The sequence below is a fragment of the Camelus bactrianus genome, chromosome 19 (genome assembly GCF_048773025.1).
Source record: "Camelus bactrianus isolate YW-2024 breed Bactrian camel chromosome 19, ASM4877302v1, whole genome shotgun sequence".
Taxonomy (NCBI): domain Eukaryota; kingdom Metazoa; phylum Chordata; class Mammalia; order Artiodactyla; family Camelidae; genus Camelus; species Camelus bactrianus.
Genome location: NC_133557.1, coordinates 38,272,551 through 38,291,289, shown reverse-complemented (window position 1 = coordinate 38,291,289; position 18,739 = coordinate 38,272,551). Strand labels below are relative to the sequence as shown.

At 47.4% G+C, this 18,739-nt stretch overlaps 1 protein-coding gene across 1 annotated transcript in view; it reads left to right on the top strand.

Annotated features, from left to right (window-relative positions):
• The window catches only part of PCSK2 (proprotein convertase subtilisin/kexin type 2), a 220,561-nt gene that overhangs the window by 181,660 nt on the left and 20,162 nt on the right, over window positions 1–18,739 (top strand). The window contains exons 8-10 of the mRNA XM_010972898.3: window positions 1,623–1,798; window positions 14,228–14,443; window positions 16,488–16,588. Coding sequence (XP_010971200.2) covers window positions 1,623–1,798; window positions 14,228–14,443; window positions 16,488–16,588 — 493 coding nt within the window. The remainder of the gene's footprint in view (window positions 1–1,622; window positions 1,799–14,227; window positions 14,444–16,487; window positions 16,589–18,739) is intronic.

The following is an 18,739-nucleotide window of genomic DNA, read 5'->3' as shown; positions in this document are numbered from 1 at the left end:
AAGACTATGCTTATTCTGCAAGGTGTTCCAGGAGAAAGGATCCTGACTAACAATTAGATGCTTGTTGGCAAAAACAGTGACCTGGCTTATGGGCAGAGGATGGAAAGTCTGGATCTAACTTCTGTTACAAAGAAAATCAGCTAAATAAGTTAATAATACCATGCACTTATTTATCAACTATTTATCATGCTTAAGATAAATTCCAAGTGCTATGCGGATGCCCAAGGACACAGAAAAACACAAAATAGGCACGTGCTCAGTATGCAAAGACCTTGCTGCCTGGTGCTGAATGAAACATACGAATGAACAATTGTAATGGAAGGCTGACAGTCAGTGCTACCCGAGGACCCAGAGAGCTGGACCTGCGAAGACTTCCAGGGAAATACCTACCCAACACATAGGTTGGTCAGGAGGAGGGGAGGCCCTGGGGGAAATTGCAATGCAAGCGCAGGGGATGGGCTATGAGACACTGAGGAGGAAAGAGAACCTTAAGAGAAAAGACAATTTCATGTCAGTTTCACAAGCCCTGCAAGAAGCTCATCTTCCTTCTTTAAAGTGACGTGCCTACTACATTAGAGGGTGGTGCTTATGTAAGAGTGTCCTTTGACCACTGGAACCAAGTAAAAAGTGTCAGAAGCCAGGCTTTTATTACATACAGCCTAGTCTTTTGTTTCAAAATTCCCACGGAAGGAAAGACAGGTCAGCTTCACAGACACTAAGAGCTCCTTGCCACGAAACAGTGTGTCAAGCAGAGAATAATACTGTCCCCAAACAGTGATGTTTCGAGGGTAGTGATGGAGGGACAATGCCCTTCCCATTGGCTGCTGCTGAATTAACCCTGGAAAGGCTCTTTATCAACAGCCAGAGGGTGATGTGAACTGTGGGTGTCCACAGGAAGGGGCAGAGTGCCCCCTCTTCCTGGGTCCCTGTACACACCATCACACAGAGAAAAGGGCTCTGCTCCTTCTCAAGTTCCCAGCAAGAAGTCACTCCTACGAGGCACCAGAGAGCAGCACAAACTTTACAAAGGTAACATAGGAGAGAAAGAAGAGGGGGGTATCCTGCACCCCATTACTAATATATTTTAGAATTACCCCATCAACATTTCTGTCCTCCCCACAAAGCTCCTTCTCAGCTACGATGCGAGAGTTCCTCTTTCCTGCCCCTCCCTCTGTCCCTGCTGTCTGCTCTCTGCACTCTGGAATTTCACCTTAAATATCTAGTATCAATCACCTCCCTGAGCTGTCAAGCACTGAAGCTTCATTTCTCCTCTGATACTTGGCCCCAGTCAACCTCCCCGTACCTGGAGGCCAAGCTTCCACTTAGAAAGCTTATCAAGGAACATCTCCCTATTAGGAATTCTAGTAACCTTTGCTAGGGGAATAAAATTTTCTTCCAATAATCACACAAGGAAAGGTGTGGGTGGTCTGTGCATCCTTCCTGATCCTCTGAAGGTGTAACCTGCACAGCATGAGGCTGGACTCAGGATCGCCCTGCAAATCCCGGGCTCCGAGATGGCAGACCCTCCAACCACAACCAGGACCAGAGCCCCCTTCCCCACCTTGTCTCCTGTGAACTTGGGACCCACACCCAGTGCTTTCCCTGCCCTGGCGTGCCCACAGGTATCAGGATGTTGGACCAGCCTTTTATGACGGACATCATCGAGGCATCCTCCATCAGCCACATGCCTCAGCTGATAGACATCTACAGCGCCAGCTGGGGCCCCACCGACAACGGGAAGACGGTGGATGGGCCCCGGGAGCTCACGCTTCAGGCGATGGCCGACGGCGTGAATAAGGTAAGGTCATTCCTGCCGCCACCAGGCCCCGGGGGCAGCGCCGGGGGTGGGAGGTGTCCAGAGAGGAGGTGACCAGTGGAGCGAGGGGCAGGGCAGGGACAGAGGTGGGGCTGTTACCCTATGCATTAGCTCAGGTCCTGCGAAAAATGGACCCCCAAAACAGGGTTCCCAATGCAGACTTACTGAGGGGGCCACCTGTGAAGGATATAGGGGAGGGGTCTTTGAGGGGTGTGGTGAGGCAGGGGCCCTTCAGAAGGCAATGTGGTCCTGAGAAGGAGGGGAGGAAGGAGGGTCGCACAGGGGGTCTGTGCGAGCACCCCGACCCTGCGCAGGCGTGGCTGGGAGCGGCCCCAGCAGTGGGATCTCCACACAAACCGGGTGGATTCAGGGCGCAGCAGTGGAGGCTGTAAGCCCAGGTGCTCCCAGGGCAGGAGTCTAAGCCGTGTGTGCTCGTGGCCGCCCATCCCTGAGATTAGCCAGGAATGGACAGCGCCAAGGAGAAGGAACCAAGGCCGCGCCTCAAAGGGAGCCACCGGGTCACTGCACGGGTCAGCGGCCGGTGGCGAGCGGAAGGAGGTGGCCTCTGTGATCTCAGGGCAGGGTCCACTCCAGACAAGACACAGCCAGGCTCCAGGGTCAGAGTCTCCCTGGGTTCAAGTCCCAAACCCTCTGCTCAGTGTCTGAGACTATCCCTAGTGACCTGACCTCGCTGCGCCTCAGTGTTCTTGTCTGTAAAATGGTGATAACCGTGCGTTTCTCCCTGGGTCATTGTGAGGTGTAAGTGAGATGGATAAGCACCTGGGAGGTGCCCGCAAATGATCGGTGTTCATCTGGGTCATTGTGGACCCTTAACCAACTGCCCTAAAACTTTGAGGCATAAGGCATAGTGTTTCAGTAGATTTGTGGATTCTGTGAGTCAAGAATTCAGACGGGAACGGTGGGACAGTTCATCCCTGCTCCATTCCTGGGCCTCAGCTGCAAGACTGGGGACGTGAGTCACCAGACTGTCGTGTGTTTGCGTGTCCTTGCAAGGTTCTGAATTACTCGCCGTTGGTGCCACCTCGCCCCCTATCCGGGGCACTTAGTCGTTTTGTCTAAGTCTTTTGTCAGGTTTGGACTTGCCGTCAGGTTAACGAGACGCTCTCTCCTGCTCTCAGTTTGCTTGGGAGTCACAACCCAGAGATTTCAGCAATGGTGTGCTCAGTAAACTCAGGTCCTAAGGGAGGGGGAGACCAGTGTATGAGGTTTAGAACATGGATTTGGGGAAATCCATTTAAAAAAATTTTTTTTTAACTTTGCTTCCTGGATTTCGACAAATTTCAAATAGATGAACAAGCTGTAGCCATATTTGGATATATAAACTAGCACTATTACTGATATACTGTAAAATACATCTGTCAACATATATGTTTAAGCTATTTACAGTCTGTGCATGGAAAATGCATAAATCCATTACCTGGACATTTATAACCCTAAAATAGGTATATGTATGAAACACTGTATATTTAACAGCAGCCTAGAAAGGAAAAATATTGAAAAACTAAGAGTGAACAACTGAAAGCTACTTTATTTTTTGGAAGAGTTACAATCTGCCAAGCATTGAGACGTTTTGTTTTTTTATTTTTTAATTATAGTCACCAGGCTGCCTATGAGGCCCCCAGAACTTACTTCTCCTCTAACTGCAACTTTTCACCCTCTGTCCAACATCGCCCCGTTCCTTTCCATGTCGGCCCTGGTCACCACCGTTCTACTCTCTGTTTCTGTGAGGTTGGTTTTGTAGCTCCCACGTGTAAGTGATACCATGTGGTATTTGTTTTTCTGTCTGGCTTATTTTACTTAGCACAATACTCTCAAGTTCCGTCCATGTTGTCGCAGATGGAAGGATTTCCTTCCTTCTATGGCCGAACAGTATTCCATGATATACATGTGTGTGCGTGTGTATATGTATATGCACCACACTTCTTTATCCATTCATGTGTCAATGGACACAAATCATCTCCATATCTTGGCTATTGTGAGCAAAGCAGCAATGAACATGGGATGGGGTTGGGGGTGGGGGTGCAGATGTCATTTCGAGTTAGTGTTCCGTTTTCTTCCTTTTAATGCCCAGAAGTAGGATTGCTGGATCATTCTCTAGCTTTACTGTTAACTTTTTGAGGAAACACCATAGCGTTTTCCATAGTGGCTGCACCAGTTTACATTCCCACCAACAGTGCACAAGTGTTCCCTTTTCTCCACATCCTCGCCAACCCTTGTTATCTCTGGTCTTTTTGATAATAGCAAGGGCTACTTTTCTGTATGTTTCCTGAGGACAGAGAACACTTGTTTTCCACTCCATGTATCCTCAGGAATAGCCTAGGACTTGAATGCATGGCAGACCAGCTGTTCAATAAATAGACAGGGCATTGACATATGAAATTTAATGGCTGACAGATTACAAGTCATATAGAAACCTGTAACTGTAATGGATGCCACTGGTGCCCCCCCTCAAGCTGCTGTGAGTGTTTGCTGCTAATGACTCACAGTTGCCCCCTCCCTGGAGAACTGCCCTGGCTGCTGGGAGTCTTCTCATCCAGAGGTTATACCCACACACACCCCCAGGGGGCAGCCCACAGCCAATGACTGACAGATTCCGGGCAGGAAAGACCAGCCTGCGTGCCCCCAGCAGGACCACTCAACAGTGTAATTTATCCTCCAGGGCCCCAGGGAATCAGGCCAAGGCTAGACCTTACCTGAGACCACACTGTTCGGGTTTTCTTCTCCTGTCTGTCCTTTTTCACTCCCTCATTCACAAGTTTCTCCTGAGAACTCTCCCTCTATTCATCTGGTGCACCTGAGTCCCTGCTTTTAGGGAACTGATCCTAAATATTAACCCATTAGGGCTCTTCCCTTTGGCTGCCAGGAAGCTCAGGAGGCTCAGAACTAAGTTTGTGCCTCACAGTGTAGGGATTTTTTCAGACTAGGTTTTACGCTACCCCCATTTCTCCCTTCTCTTCAACCATGGCCTCCAGAATCATTCCTTAGCTTTTGTTCCTGTATCTTCTTTTGTATTCCTATTCAGTCTAAGCCTCTGAACTAAGCAGTGTAAAATTCATGAAAAAATATTGATGAAATGAGCTTAATTGGATTAGATTAAATTCAGGTGTGAAAAATCTAACTTCAGAGCCTCACATTGTTGGTTGCTTACACACATTCCTAGTCTTAATGGACTAAAGCATCTCACTGGACCAGAAATCTACAGCATCTGGGCCCAAAACTATAGTAAACGGTAAAGTCAAACAAAGTACAAGGCCTCAGAGCAAGGGCCAATCAACCTTGGCCCACAGGCCAAACCTGGCCCTCAGCTGTCTTTGCAAATAGCGTTCTGCTGGAACCCAGCCAGGCCCATCAAGGCCTTTGTATCTTCCCAGCCACGGTTTCTCTTCCGCCTGCAGCTGTCACAGGCTCCGCGTGGAAGGAAGCACGTAGGGCACTAAGTGAATGGTCCTTACTCAGAGTCCCCGGCTTTCCTGCTAGACTGTCCAAATCTCCACCTGCACCAGAGAGCCCGTGTTACATGGAAGGAGATCTGCTTCTTCTGTCGCAAGGATTTGCTTTTAAGGATTAGCATCAACAAGTGGAGAACTGAACTTGGGAGTTGGGGTCCTGAGTCCTGACCTCCATCCTGGCCCTCATTGGCTTCCCCATCCCTCTCTTTCTTCCCCTTTTCTTGGCTGGAGAAAGAAGGTTGCACAACCAAGCCTAGGACCAGGTGACAGCAGGTACCCAGGGGAACACTTGCCAGATGTCCCCCTTCCCCATCAGACACGGATTTACACTGAGAAGCAGTTTTTGACACACAAAGCCGAAAGAGAGTCAGAGAGTAGATGGCATCTGGCTTCAGTCGGCATTTACAATGCAGACAGGCTCAACGCGGCACAGCCCCACGGGGCTCCTGTCACTTTCCACAAACTCCTGAACTGCCGAGCCATGTCTCAAGTCAGAGCGGTTCTCCCCCTCCCTCTGCAGTGTCCCTGCCACAACTAAAAAGCTCTTCGAAGTGTGATTGCTCTGCAAAGCACGCCAAGTCTGCCAAAAATTGTTATGACTTATCCTCAGATGACAGCATGTAAATATTTTAGAAAGCGAAATGAGTATGATGAAAAATACACAACTTTTCATCTGACTTTTCCCCAAGCTGTGGGAATGATTCTTTCCTTGTTTCAAGGTGACATTTTAGGACAGTATTACAGAATTGTGTGAATGATGGGGTATTATACATAAGCAAAGATTTCCTCCCAGTTATTTCAGTTACTGTCTGGTCTAGTCTAAAGGAAAATCAACCCCTGAAAGGTGATCTCCACCTAAACAAAGGAGTCAGATAATTGCCTATTACACTAAGGCAGTTCTTATGCTTGTCATTGAATTTTAGCATCTTGCAGATAGATTTTGTTTGACCAATATCGTAAAGATAAAAAGGAAGAGGGAAAGAACTTTGGGGGGACATACTGTTTGCCACAGACCCCATCATTCCCAATTGTCTGACATCTGCTTCTGACATAAACATCACCTACCTGGCTCTTTAGGGAGTTGAGTTTGCATCTCCTAAGTTTGCTCAATAAATATTTAAAGGAGGCAGCCAGGAGCTGGCGTGAAGGAAGAGAAGAAGGAAACTGCTTCCCCCTCTGTTTATCTCAATTTTTTGGTCTTGAATTTTATAGTCTACATGTTGAATTTACTGTTAAAGCATTATATGTGGGCATAGGTGACAGTCAGAGAACCCCAAAATATGATCTATCCAATAACTGACTTCTTAGTTCAGGACTCCCCAGAAGCAAACCCTGAACAAGGGTTGAGTTCAAGTAGTTGATTTATGAAGTAAAGGGAACACCCGGGGTGAGTGGGGAGGTGTGACAGTGAAGAAAGGGGCCAATAAAGGAGGTGTGATCAAGGCAGCTACCACCAGGAGCCCCTGGGACTTAATCCTATCAGGAAACTGGGAAACCGTGCAGAACACACCCTGAGGTTATCCCACCCAGCAGCAAGGGATAAAAGTCATCGGTTGAGGTCGTTCCCCTGGGCATAAATTATCCCAGCACTTCCAGCCCTGCAGGGAGTGTGCAGGGCAGCCTGCAGCCTCCTGGGGGAAGTCCTGTACATGAAGAGATGCCTGCACTGACATTGGGAAACCCCCAGTGCACAAGTAGCCATAAGGTCTAACAACTATGGGGCTACCATTTATTACAATCTCCAGAGTGCAGTTTGAGCAAGACCTAATCTGAACCTGGAGTCATCCCACTCTGGGTAATAAAGGACCAGTACCGTGATGTGTTTGCTGATTAGAAAAGAATGTAGCCCTTGCAAAAGAGACTGATGCAGAAGGAAGCCCAGCCGGGGTGGGAGTGGCGTCTGACTTTGTCTGACAACCAGAAGACGAATTCAGGGAACACTAAAGGGTCTTCAAAGTGACAGTTGATTCATGAACTTCCTTCTACATCTTAAGGAAATGCACCCCGGGGAACCCTGGCATGTCCTTGGCTGGCTCTGATGACTACACCCCAGCCTCTTATTAATCACACCTCGGGGTTGTTACTGGAGGGAACATCTTAGAAATAAAGACAAGGTGACAGAAAATCCTGAGGCACAGATGAAACAGAGCATTGATTGTTTATTTCCGGGGAAGGGGAGTGGTGTGCAAAGGGCACGAGCACAGATCCCAGATCCTTGAGCTGGGATGTTCTAGGGGTCACTTGCAAGACTGTGGCTTGAAAGCCACCATCCAGGAAGGAGAGGAGGGGAGTGGACGGCTGCCCAGGGAGACAGTGATTAATCACAATGGGGAAGGAGAGCCCTGGTGACCCCTGCTGAAATTTAATCACAGCAGTAGGTCTGACACAGTGGCAGCTCTCGGGATGCCTCCATGAGCCCTGATTGATGCTCTGAAACCAAAAGAAGGTTCCCAACTGAGCAGGGTCTGCGGCTCAGGTCAGCCTCTGAGACGGTGGTTGCGGCTGTAGTCCCTTGTTCCATTTCTGATAAAGAGAAATGTGAGGAAAAGCTGGTGGGTTTCTGGTGATCCTTCATAAGTGCTGGTCAGCCTTAGGTTGGGGTGGCCAACCACCCTGGTTGTGCAGGACTTTCCTGGTTTTAGCACTGAAAGCCTGCTTCCCAGGAACTCCTCAACCCCGGGCAAACTGAGGTGACTGTCACTCACCTTTAAGCCTTCTTGACGGTGGTGACCCATCATGCCCAGTGAGAAACACAACCGCCGGGTTAAGGGATTGATGCGGATGTAAGCCTTCAACAACCCCCATGACACCAGAAAGGTTAATCATGGTGTTTGGATCCTGCTAGAAAGAGGCAGGATTGCTCGCGGGTCTTAACTCCAAGGTGGATAAACGCGAGACAAGTCATAATTAGAGGCAATTGCAGGTATCCTGAAACACAGGCTCGAGTGAAGGATTTAATCAGAGGCTACAGGACCATCTTCTCTTTGGTTTTCCCGGGGATCTGACGCCCCCACCCCCGTCTCCTGCTGAACTCCGCGAAGGGGGCGCGAGGCAGACGCTGCCCTGGCCCAGCTGCGGCCTCCTGCGCACCACCGGGCAGCCTCTCTCGGCGCCTCCAGCGCTGTCCTGGGGGCAGCTCCACGGGGGTCTCAAGAGGCTGGCAGGGAGGGCTGGGGGAGGGGGTACCTGCTCACCAGCTCACGTATGGTTGGTACTTCTCCCTCCCCTTTCCCACACCCCCGCCCTGGTCGCTCACTTGTGCTTCCTGAGATGCCTCTCCCCAAGTTAACTATCTGCTCCCAAGTCCTGGTCCCAGCATCTGTTTTTAGAAGGGGACGTAAGTTGGGACCAACCCCCCCTCCCTGGAAGTGAGCCCTGCTGGCAGGAGAGGTCCACTCACCCATCGCCTTTGTTCAAGGCACCGTGTGACTTTATTGCCACCTCCAAACCTCCAAGTACAGAAAAGAAGTGAGCAAAGAAGGAAAATATAAAACAGCTACACGGAAATATAATTCAATCACTGATATTGTGCCAGAGAGGGATTTTCTAAATATAAAAGCCAAGGGGAAACATTTACCCCCCCAAAAAAAATGTGTAATAAATGTTACTCATAAAACCTTTCAAAATTTCTGCCAGTCTGGTCATTGTTAAAGCTGGGATACGTGGGGATTCATTATACTATTCACTCTTTGTGATGCTTAACATTTTTTTCAAATTAAAAGGTTTTCATTCACACTAAAAAAATAAAGTTTAGTACGTGGTTAAGTTGTCAGAAGTAATATACATCTAGGGGGAAAAGAAAACAGCAACTCTTGTAATATTGCACAAATGGCTGCTTACGGCTTAGAATAAAATTGTCAGGGATTACCCAGAGTGTTTTTATTTTGTCTTGTTTTGTTTTGATATTTTATTTATTTAATTTATTTGGGGGGGGGAGGTAATTAGGTTTATTTGTTTATGTATTTGTGTATTTAAATGGAGGTACTGGGAATTGAACCCAGGACCTTGTGAAGGCTAAGCATGCGCTCTAACCACTGAGCTACACCCTCCCCCAACAGTTTTGTTTTTTTTTTTAATATTGTGTCTGACATAAACTAAGTGGAACTGGACACAATGAACTGTATTGGTCAGGAGAGTCTACATTATGCTGTGGTAACAAACAGCCCCAAAAGCTCAGAGGCTTCAAAGCACAAAGGTTTATTTCTCAATCAGCTGCTCATCCATCATTGTCAGTAGGGGGGTCTGCTTGTCACAATCTCTTAGGGGATTAGGGCTGACATCTGGAGCATTCTTAGTCACTGTGTAGAAGGAAAGAAACAACTCTACATATCTGGTACTGACCAGTAAATGGCTGAGCCAAGAAGTGGCACCAGTATCCATCACTCCCACTCACAACTCTGATTAGAATGGCTTACCAGACCCCACCCAGCCACAAGGGGGCATTATCATGAGCCCAGACAGTGGACAGCTGGAAATATTTGGCAGTTGGCACCAGCACCTTCTACAGTGAGACCAGAAAAATTATTGTGACCCAAGAGATAAACAGTGATCTTCTGAGGACAAACACACAAATGTCAAAGATGTTTGTGAATAGTTTGAATAAACTTGTTCTATGAACTGTGAGTGCAGAAAAGCAATATTTGTACATCAATACATTGTTTTATACAGTATTTAAATATCTATATGTGAAAAATAATAGATTTAAGTAATATAGTGAAAATTTTTCTGCAAGTCAAATGCAAAATACAAAAGAAAATATTGTGGGTAAACATACATATGCCATATAGATGACAAAAATTTGGTTAAGGTTTTAATATAGGAAGAGCTCTAACAAATCAATTTTTTTTTTTAAAAAAAGGGGATATCATGAAAGAAAAAATAGGCACAGAACATTACCGTCAGGGGCTTGGTGCTTTGCTAAGGTATTTTTAAAGCAAGAATACAAATGAGCAGTAAAGGTATAAAAAGATAAAGTCAACTGATAGTGAAAAAAACATAGAACTCAAAACAAGGAGGTACCATTTTTGCCCACTAAGTTGGCAAAACTTTTTTTTGACTCTAAATCTTGACCCAGATGGGCTGAATGTGGAGTCCTTGTGCACTACTGGCACATATATAAATTATTTAACAGGCCTTAAAAAGAGCAATAGCATGGCACTCTGGACTGAGAATCTTTAAACATTCATTTCTTTTCACTCAAAATTTCCTATTTTAAAAACTCTGCTTGAGGAAATAAAAAGAGATAAAAGATAAACATAAAATGTTCATTTCAGCCCTTTAAAATCTAAAAATAGCCTTCCATATATGTCTAAGAAAAAGAGTAAATAAATTATGGAATGGCTATTTAACAGAACTAATAAAAACTTACGGTGTAGAATAATAATCATGTGAGAAAATGTTAATAATATAATGGTCAATGAGAAACACATTTTAAGCAGGGTTATAAAAGTGGACATATTTTATGATGCCAATTTCACTCTTAAACCTGTTCTTACACTTTGCATTTATGTTTATATAACTGGCAGGAATCCACAAAATAGCACCAGTGGTTTTTCTATTCATGGACGATTATATAGATATTGTATTTTCTTCAGTCTAGATTTTAATTGTTCTACAATGAATATAATTTTCATAATAAAAAATACAGTAACTTTTTTAAAGTATGTCAGTATTGTATTAAGATGTCAAGATGACTGGAAAATAAAAAAGTAATATAAACGAGTGTTTAGGAAAAGGCAAGCTGTATCTGGCTGGCCTCACCAGCACCTGCAAGCAGACACCAGCACTGGGTCAGGGCCCGGGGAGGGGTGGAGACCCCCAGCAGGCAGCCCACCCTCCCGCAGCGCAGGCTCCTGGGCCATCTCCCCCCTACTCTCTGGGTGACCCCCCACACCCCATGTGAGTTTTGGGTTCTTCTTTACTTGTTCCCTGGATTAAATTCGCTCTGTTGAACTGCCCAGTGTGGCAGTGCCTGTCTGCCTGAATCTATTTATTGGGATCACGTTAAATTTGTAAGTCAACTTGGGGGAAATTGACATCTTTGTGATGCTGTCTTTCTATCCAAGAACATGATCTGTTGGTGTGTCTTTCTGTTGGCTCGTATCTTCATCTGTGTCCCTCCATAGAATTTCAAAGTCTTTAGTATTTAGCTCTTTTTTTTTTTTTTTTTTTTTTTGCTTGTTGAGTTTCTTCCCAAGTATTTTATCTTTTGTGTGACTAGTCTAAATGGTGCTGCTGCACAGGACTGCTGTGGGGGTTCAGGGAGTTAATACATAAAGTGCTCAGAGCAGTCCCTGGCACACAGAAGAGCTTGCTGTGATTATCATCCTACTTTCTTCCACTGTATCCCCCAGCTGGTTATTGTTTGCATGTGGGTCACAGCTGTTCTGTCTTGGGTTCAGCCCAGCTCCTGTTCAGGTGAAACTGGGGGACAGAATTGGATCCTGGGGTGTCATTTTAACAGGAAAGTGCAATGTGCTGATAACAGACCCATCCCAAAATCAGCTCTCAGTCCTCTTACAGATGCCCCTTTCCCACCCATCTGCCCCCAGAACTAGGGTTTACTCCATAAGGGTCCATCTTCTCCAGAAGCCAGGGACTATTTGGTGCTGATATGCAATCACTGGAAGCTAGGATGTAATTATTGTTGCCTCATGTACACACGCACACACACAGAAACACACACACACACAAACACACACACACACACACACACACACATCTTGCTTAGGAAAACAAAGTTTAACATTCCTAGCAATCAAAGTATTCTCATGGGCAAGTCTTTCAGTTCAAAACAAAACGAATGTTTACTTTTTACTTTTCAGAAACACACTGACAGTTCCTCCCTGTGTATCAGTAAGCAAAGCCAAGTAACAAACTTCCCCAAAACTCAGTAAATTAAAATAACAACCATTTAAGTCCACTCATTGGTATACAGGTCAGTTGGGTTGTTCTGCCAATCTGGGCCATCCTTGGCTAATCTCAGGTGGCCTCGCTCATGCAGCTGTGGTCAGTTGGAGGGTGAGCAACAGTCTGGGATGGCCTCCCATGTCTGATGGCTGTTGGCTGTGGCAGTGAATCTGGAGGGGCTATGCCTGTCATCAACCAGCAGGCTAACTTGGGTTTGTTTCAGTAATGCAACAGAGTTCTGAGGAAGAGCAGAAGTGTAAGGGCTTCTTGAGACCAGTGCTTGGAACTGACTCAGCACTGCTTCCCACCCCATCCTGTTGGTCAAAGCAAGAGAGGGGGCCAGCCCAGACTCAAGTGGAGGGAAACAGAACCCTCCCCTTGATGGGCAGGGCTGCAAACCGTACTGCGAAGGGGTCACGAATACAGAGAAGTCTGACAACTTAGAGTCACAGTCAATCTCCCTATGCCAAGGCGAGAACGCTTTGAGCACTGATTTCCTTTTAGCAAAGGCTGCTTTGTCTCACTGGCAGCCCACCTGAGGGATGTTCAGGGGAAAGTTCCACAGGTGGCCCCCCATTTACCCTGACTGACATCCATTTCACTTTCCTAGGGTGCCATTTCTTAACGTTGAGCCCAAATCTGAGTCTGTTTGAGAGTGAGATCCCCTGCACCGGCTGTCAGGATGACTGGTTTCCCTCTCTGTCCTGGCGTCTGAGAGCAGTTGCCTGTTTGGGTGGTTTTCCAGCATAGATTTTCCAAGAGGCTGAGGACAGTTCGCAGCTGGTGGCTGAGCCAGTCTTTGCTGATGTATCGACTCAGTCACAGGCTAATTAACTCCGACTCTGTTTAGAAGCAATCAAAGTGTCACTTCTCATTGTTAGGAGGCAGACAGCTTGGAGGTAACCCAGTCTTCCCCTTCCCTCTGGCACCACCGCTCTTACAGCACTGAGTCAGGACCGTGGACAGGGACACACTATCTCTGCGTGGCTTCTGTGTCTCCTCGCCCTAGAGGGTGGGTGACCCAGCACCCTGGGCAGGACTGGACCTCCCACACTGGCTGCCCTCCTCCCCTCAGCCCAGCCCCAGGGGAAAGCAGAGTAACCCCAGGCCTACTCCCCTGCGGTCAGAAGGTAGGAAACCAGAAGCAATAGCCGCTCCTGGATTGTGGAGATGAGAGAATACTTTTAGAAGACAGAGAACAGGGGGAGAAAAACCTAGGCACTAAAAACGTGGTTTGAACAGAAGAGCCATGCAAACTGTAGGCATCTGTATAACTAAACTTGTGGGTTGTAGCCAATTAGCATATGGTGGTAATCATTGTACATATCATTATGTTTACAGTTATTTCTGTTGTGTGTTTTACCTGATCGTATTAGACTTTCTTCTTATATTTGGTGTTCCCTTACACAGGTAAAATGCATAATATTGTGTTTAAAAGAATTCTAATATGATCCAATTGTATATTATATATATACACCAACATATATACTTACATAATCTGTAAGTAAACGTGTTATTTTATACTTACTGTATCTACATATATGTAAATTTATGTAAAATATATATAACTATATATAAAATCGAAGCTACATATAAATACTTTTGTATCTTATATCGCTAAGTATAAATTTATAGGTACACTTGCACTTTTGCTTAAAAGAATACATAATAGGATAATAATGATTACATCTAGGGGTTTTGTTTTTTCATTTTTCCCCCTATACTTTGACTTTTTTCATGAGGATGTACTGCCTTTAAAAGCAGTTCATTTGGAAATTATAAGGAGATTCTTCCAGCTTTTCTCGCCTTGCTATCCCCAGCTTAAATTGTAAATTCAGGTGACTTTTTATGTTGCATCCTCCCGGAAAAGGAAAATTCTTGCAGCGCCTAACCAGAAGGACAGTGGTTTTCAAAGGCAGATAGAACGAATCTGGTCCTGTGGTTCAGCTGCTGCAGAAGCCCAAGTCCCGACTCCCAGGCCTGGACCCCTGCAGCCCGTGGCGTCTCTCCTTTCCCCCCTCCCTACCCCCAGGGCCGAGGGGGCAAAGGCAGCATCTACGTGTGGGCCTCCGGGGACGGCGGCAGCTACGACGACTGCAACTGCGACGGCTACGCCTCCAGCATGTGGACCATCTCCATCAACTCGGCCATCAACGACGGCCGGACCGCCCTGTACGACGAGAGCTGCTCCTCCACCTTGGCCTCCACCTTCAGCAACGGGAGGAAGAAGAACCCCGAGGCCGGCGTGGTGAGTGCGGCGCCCGCCCCGCGCGAGGCTGGGGATGCACGCCGACGCTGTGTGACGTCAGGCGCAGGCTGTGACGTCACGGGAGGAGGCGCTCGCCCGCCTTCCCTCAGAGGGTCGGCGCCGGTTCTGAGGGGCGATCTGTCCCCTCCCGGGCTGATGATGCTTTGTCATCAAGGTAGAGACGTACGATAAGGAAGAACGTGATGACCTCTGCCCGCTCGTTTTCCATACGTTTTCTTGCTCATTGTTTTGCCGCACAGTGATGCACTCCGGTTTACCGAAAAGCCCCAGCACAGAGCTTAGAAGGAGAACTGCTGTTAAGAACCGGGGCATCACACCAGCACCATTCTGAGCCAAGAACCCATCCATTTATTGCAGTAATTTAAGAATAGCATCCGTGGATGGACTGTCCTGGGTCCATGAGTCTCCCCACATTGGGCTTACGTGTATTTTCTCAAAGGAAGAGCAGTGTAGCTCATCACATTTTAAAACAGGTCCGTGAGTGAGAAAGCAAAAAGGTTCAGAATCACAGGCTTAGATTATTTATTACAGTTTTCTGAGCAGCTCTTCCTTCCTGGGCAACTAGGTCTAATGGTGAATTTTCCAAGCCCCTCAGAAATACACACCTGGAGAACATAAGGCGTGTTTTTGAATCTCTTCCTCTCTGGGCATTTCACTGGCATAGCAGCCTTTCCTCGGACCTCCACGCCAGAAATTTAGTGGGCGGTTCAACAGTCATGCTGAGTTCCATCCTGACAGCCCTTGCCTCCACCCTAGCTGGGAGGAGGCAGGAACCAGGACACAGTCATTATCAGCTAGCACTTTGGTCCCAGGGCCTGACGAGCTGGCCAGGCCCTCAGGTGAGCAGGAGAAGCCCTTCCCCGACAAGAGACACATACCTTAGCCCGGCTCCCTCCGTGAGTCCCCTGGCTCCCCCAGCCTTGGGAAGGACGGAGACTCTACCAGTTCCTCCCAAGCAGAAGGACCTGCCCCCTCTCTCATCCCACGAGCTCTGTGGGCAGGAAGGGAGAAGAGCAGAGCAGGAAAGAACAAGTGAGGGCCCCCCACCATGTTCTGTTTGTAGTGCTTCCCCCCAAAGCCCCACTCCCTGCCCCAAGGGTCTCCCAATGGTGTCACTTTGTCCTCAACTCCTGTCTAGGACTCGGTCTACTACAGCTGGGGAAGGGCCTTAAGTTCTCCTTGAATGTTGTCATTCTCCCTCAGGAGATGCCTTGAAACCTCCCTGATGCTTTGTTCCTCCAGATAACAGGTCCCCTGGAGGAGCCTACAGACAAACAGGAGGAAGGAATACTCCTGTGATTTATATATGAGCTTAATGAATACCCTGGTTCTCACAAACATCACAAATGAGAGTTTTCTCTTTGTGAAAGTCTTTTAAAACTCAGCTGGTCAGTCTTCCCCCTTAAGAACAGTTGTGGAGGTGATCACTCGTGTAGGGTCATCTTGCTGAACACGTATCAGAATCTCTCTGTGACTTTTAGATGCAGAGAACACAACATTTTCTCCTTCATGGCCTGTCCCTCTAGCAAACTTTAGCTGAGCATGTTTAGTCTTTCCTCTTTTGGAATGCCACCCTTTTTCCTGAGGGAAAATAAATGCTGATGAAATGGCCCTTGAGTTTTTGGAGCCAATCCTAATGCAAGAAAACTCACCATTGCATTGACTATGGTGGTGATGTTGACTTGTCTCTCTCCAACTATGTTTCCTTTTAGGATCCAGAAAATAAATGTCTCTCTTGTTTCTAGAACAGCTGCAGATATGCTTCTCTGAACAATTGACTAGCTTTTATCTTGAGGACACTGTAAATATAACTGAGTGGTTTTTTTGCATGGGCTACTAGGACGCTCAGATAAAATGTATGGCAAAGTAGATACATGAGTACTGAGCTTATCCTTGCCTTCATCTTAATCTTCTTCAGAACAAAGTAGAGTTTAAGTAAGAGATAGAAAATCCTCTACTCATGTTGTTTGGGGTTCAAAATAGTGTGAATTATTCACTCATTACTCAACCTCTTCCCTTCCAGGCAACCACAGATCTGTACGGCAACTGCACTCTGAGGCATTCCGGGACATCTGCAGCTGCTCCTGAGGCAGCAGGAGTGTTCGCGCTGGCTTTAGAGGCTAAGTATGTTTCCAGCTCGGGACCAAGGGCCGGCTCTGCAGGGAGGACTAACTTGTGTCTCTTTACCCAACACCAGGTGTCTATGGCGGCTAAAGTGGGTGTGAGAGTCTGTGAATGGCCAGGGCGAGGAGCTCTGGTGGGCATTTCTAAATGGTACACACACACACACCACAAAACTACATCCCTGGGAGAGCCCAGGAGCCCAGCACCCAACCACACACAGGGGCATGTAGATGCTTTCTTTATGAAAACTTCCCTTCATCTTCTGTGGGTCCCTGGGCTACTTCACTCTAATAATATTCCCAAATGAGGGAAAACCACTGCTCAGCTGGGTACCCAGCAAAGTATTCAGAACACGTGGCAAACAGGACACTCTCACCCCAGGTTTGTTCATTTATAAAGTGAACTCACTGAGACAAGGTGGGTGAAGTTACACAGTGTAGACCAAGAAATGGGCTTTGCTGAGAAGCCTTCCAGCCACCAGTGAGAGGAGCCCCATCCCCTCTGATCCTACTCCCCGCAGAGAGGCCACACAGCGTGGCTGCTGCTGGGCACACCTGGGTTTGAGAATCAGTGGAGGTCCCTGCCCACCTGGCCCTCTGTCTTCTCTTAGTGCAAACCAGAGGCTGGCCTTGTGTTTGAGCGGTGAGCATGTGGCGGCAGGCACCACCCATGTGGTGTAAGTGCAGATGCCCACTATGTAGGGAGTTATCCAAGAATAGAAAACCAGCAACTTGTAAAAAGTTGGATTCAGGCTCCTGGGGAAGGGAAGTTCCCATCCCTGTCAGCCGTTGCTAGGCAACCAGAACTTCTAGTATCAATCTCCAGGCAACTCTGCTTGGCTCTCCATATATGCAGTGCATTTTCTGACTCACAAAGAAGGTAAGAGCTGATTCCTAGAATAGGAAAGGACTTCAAAAGATTATCCAGTCCAACCGTCTGCCTTCGAGCACAAAAGGCATAATTATCCTCCTTTTATGGATAAGGCCTCAAATTGGGATTGACTCCTTTCTTTGAATGAGCCCAGACTTCGATTCTTCTAACAAAAGTCAGGTGGAAAATTTAGGAAAGTGAGAGATGGACACTGGTCAAAGCCTTCCTATTAAGCACAGGGGCCAAAACTTACACATGACGTGCATTTTCTGAAGGTGAAACTGTTCATCTCAGGGCCTGTTGGGTCCTGGAGTCTGAACTGGCCTTGCTCACTCCAGCCGGAAACAGACAGACAGAGGGAGCCTGCTGCTTGCTGCTGCGCCTTAAAGAGACCCAGGAGCAGGAGTGCTCCAAAAACGAGAAGGGATTTCTGGTCCCCCTTTCAATCTAAAAGGGCAGAAAAGTCTCCTTGAATTCTGACAAGCAAAAAGTCACTTGCTTAGGCCTCTATGCACACAAAGGGATAACCTACATAAATCGACGTAATGGAGCAAGGCTGCTGGGACTTTAAACAGATTCACGGGCTCTGTACCAAGTATTCACCACTCTTTAGCACCCTTGCAGATATCCTTACAGAAGAGAACGCAGTCACCACTAAGGCACCCTTTGCTTTGGAGCGATGGTCATGAATTGAATGCTCTCTCTTGCCATAAGGAGGGGAAAGGTGATCTGTGACAGCAGGCGGTTCAAGCCCATCATGGGAGCCAGCGCTAAAATTCCTCAGAACACCAGCTGCCCGAGTTGGAAGCACACCCTGAGATGAGAGTTTGGAGCAAGTGATTTACTGAGAGGGCTCCCAGGAAGCAGGCTAGGGCTGGGGAGAGTCCAAGCAGGGATGCTGTTTCAGAAGTCCTGACCCGTGGGGGGCTCTGGAGTGTAAATTGTGCCTCAGAGTTTGTTCCATACCCAGGCAAGGGGGCTGGGCTGCCAGATTCTTTAGTTGGTCCATCGTTTGCTAAGAGCCCCACCTGGAGAAGTAAACTCCAAGGCTTCTCTGTCTTTCTGCACCTGTGGGCAAAGGGGCTCTAGGAGCCATGAGTTAGAACTGCTGGTTGGCATGAAATAGCCCCAGGAGAAAGCCCAGAGGGAGCAGAAGGGAATTGTGCTCCAAGAACAATTCCTACAGCTCATCTCTCTTTGTCTTCAGACAAGGCAACTGGGCTTCCTTGGTGACACATGTGTCAGCAGTTGAAAGCTGGTTCCCCCCCGGAGGCCCAATGA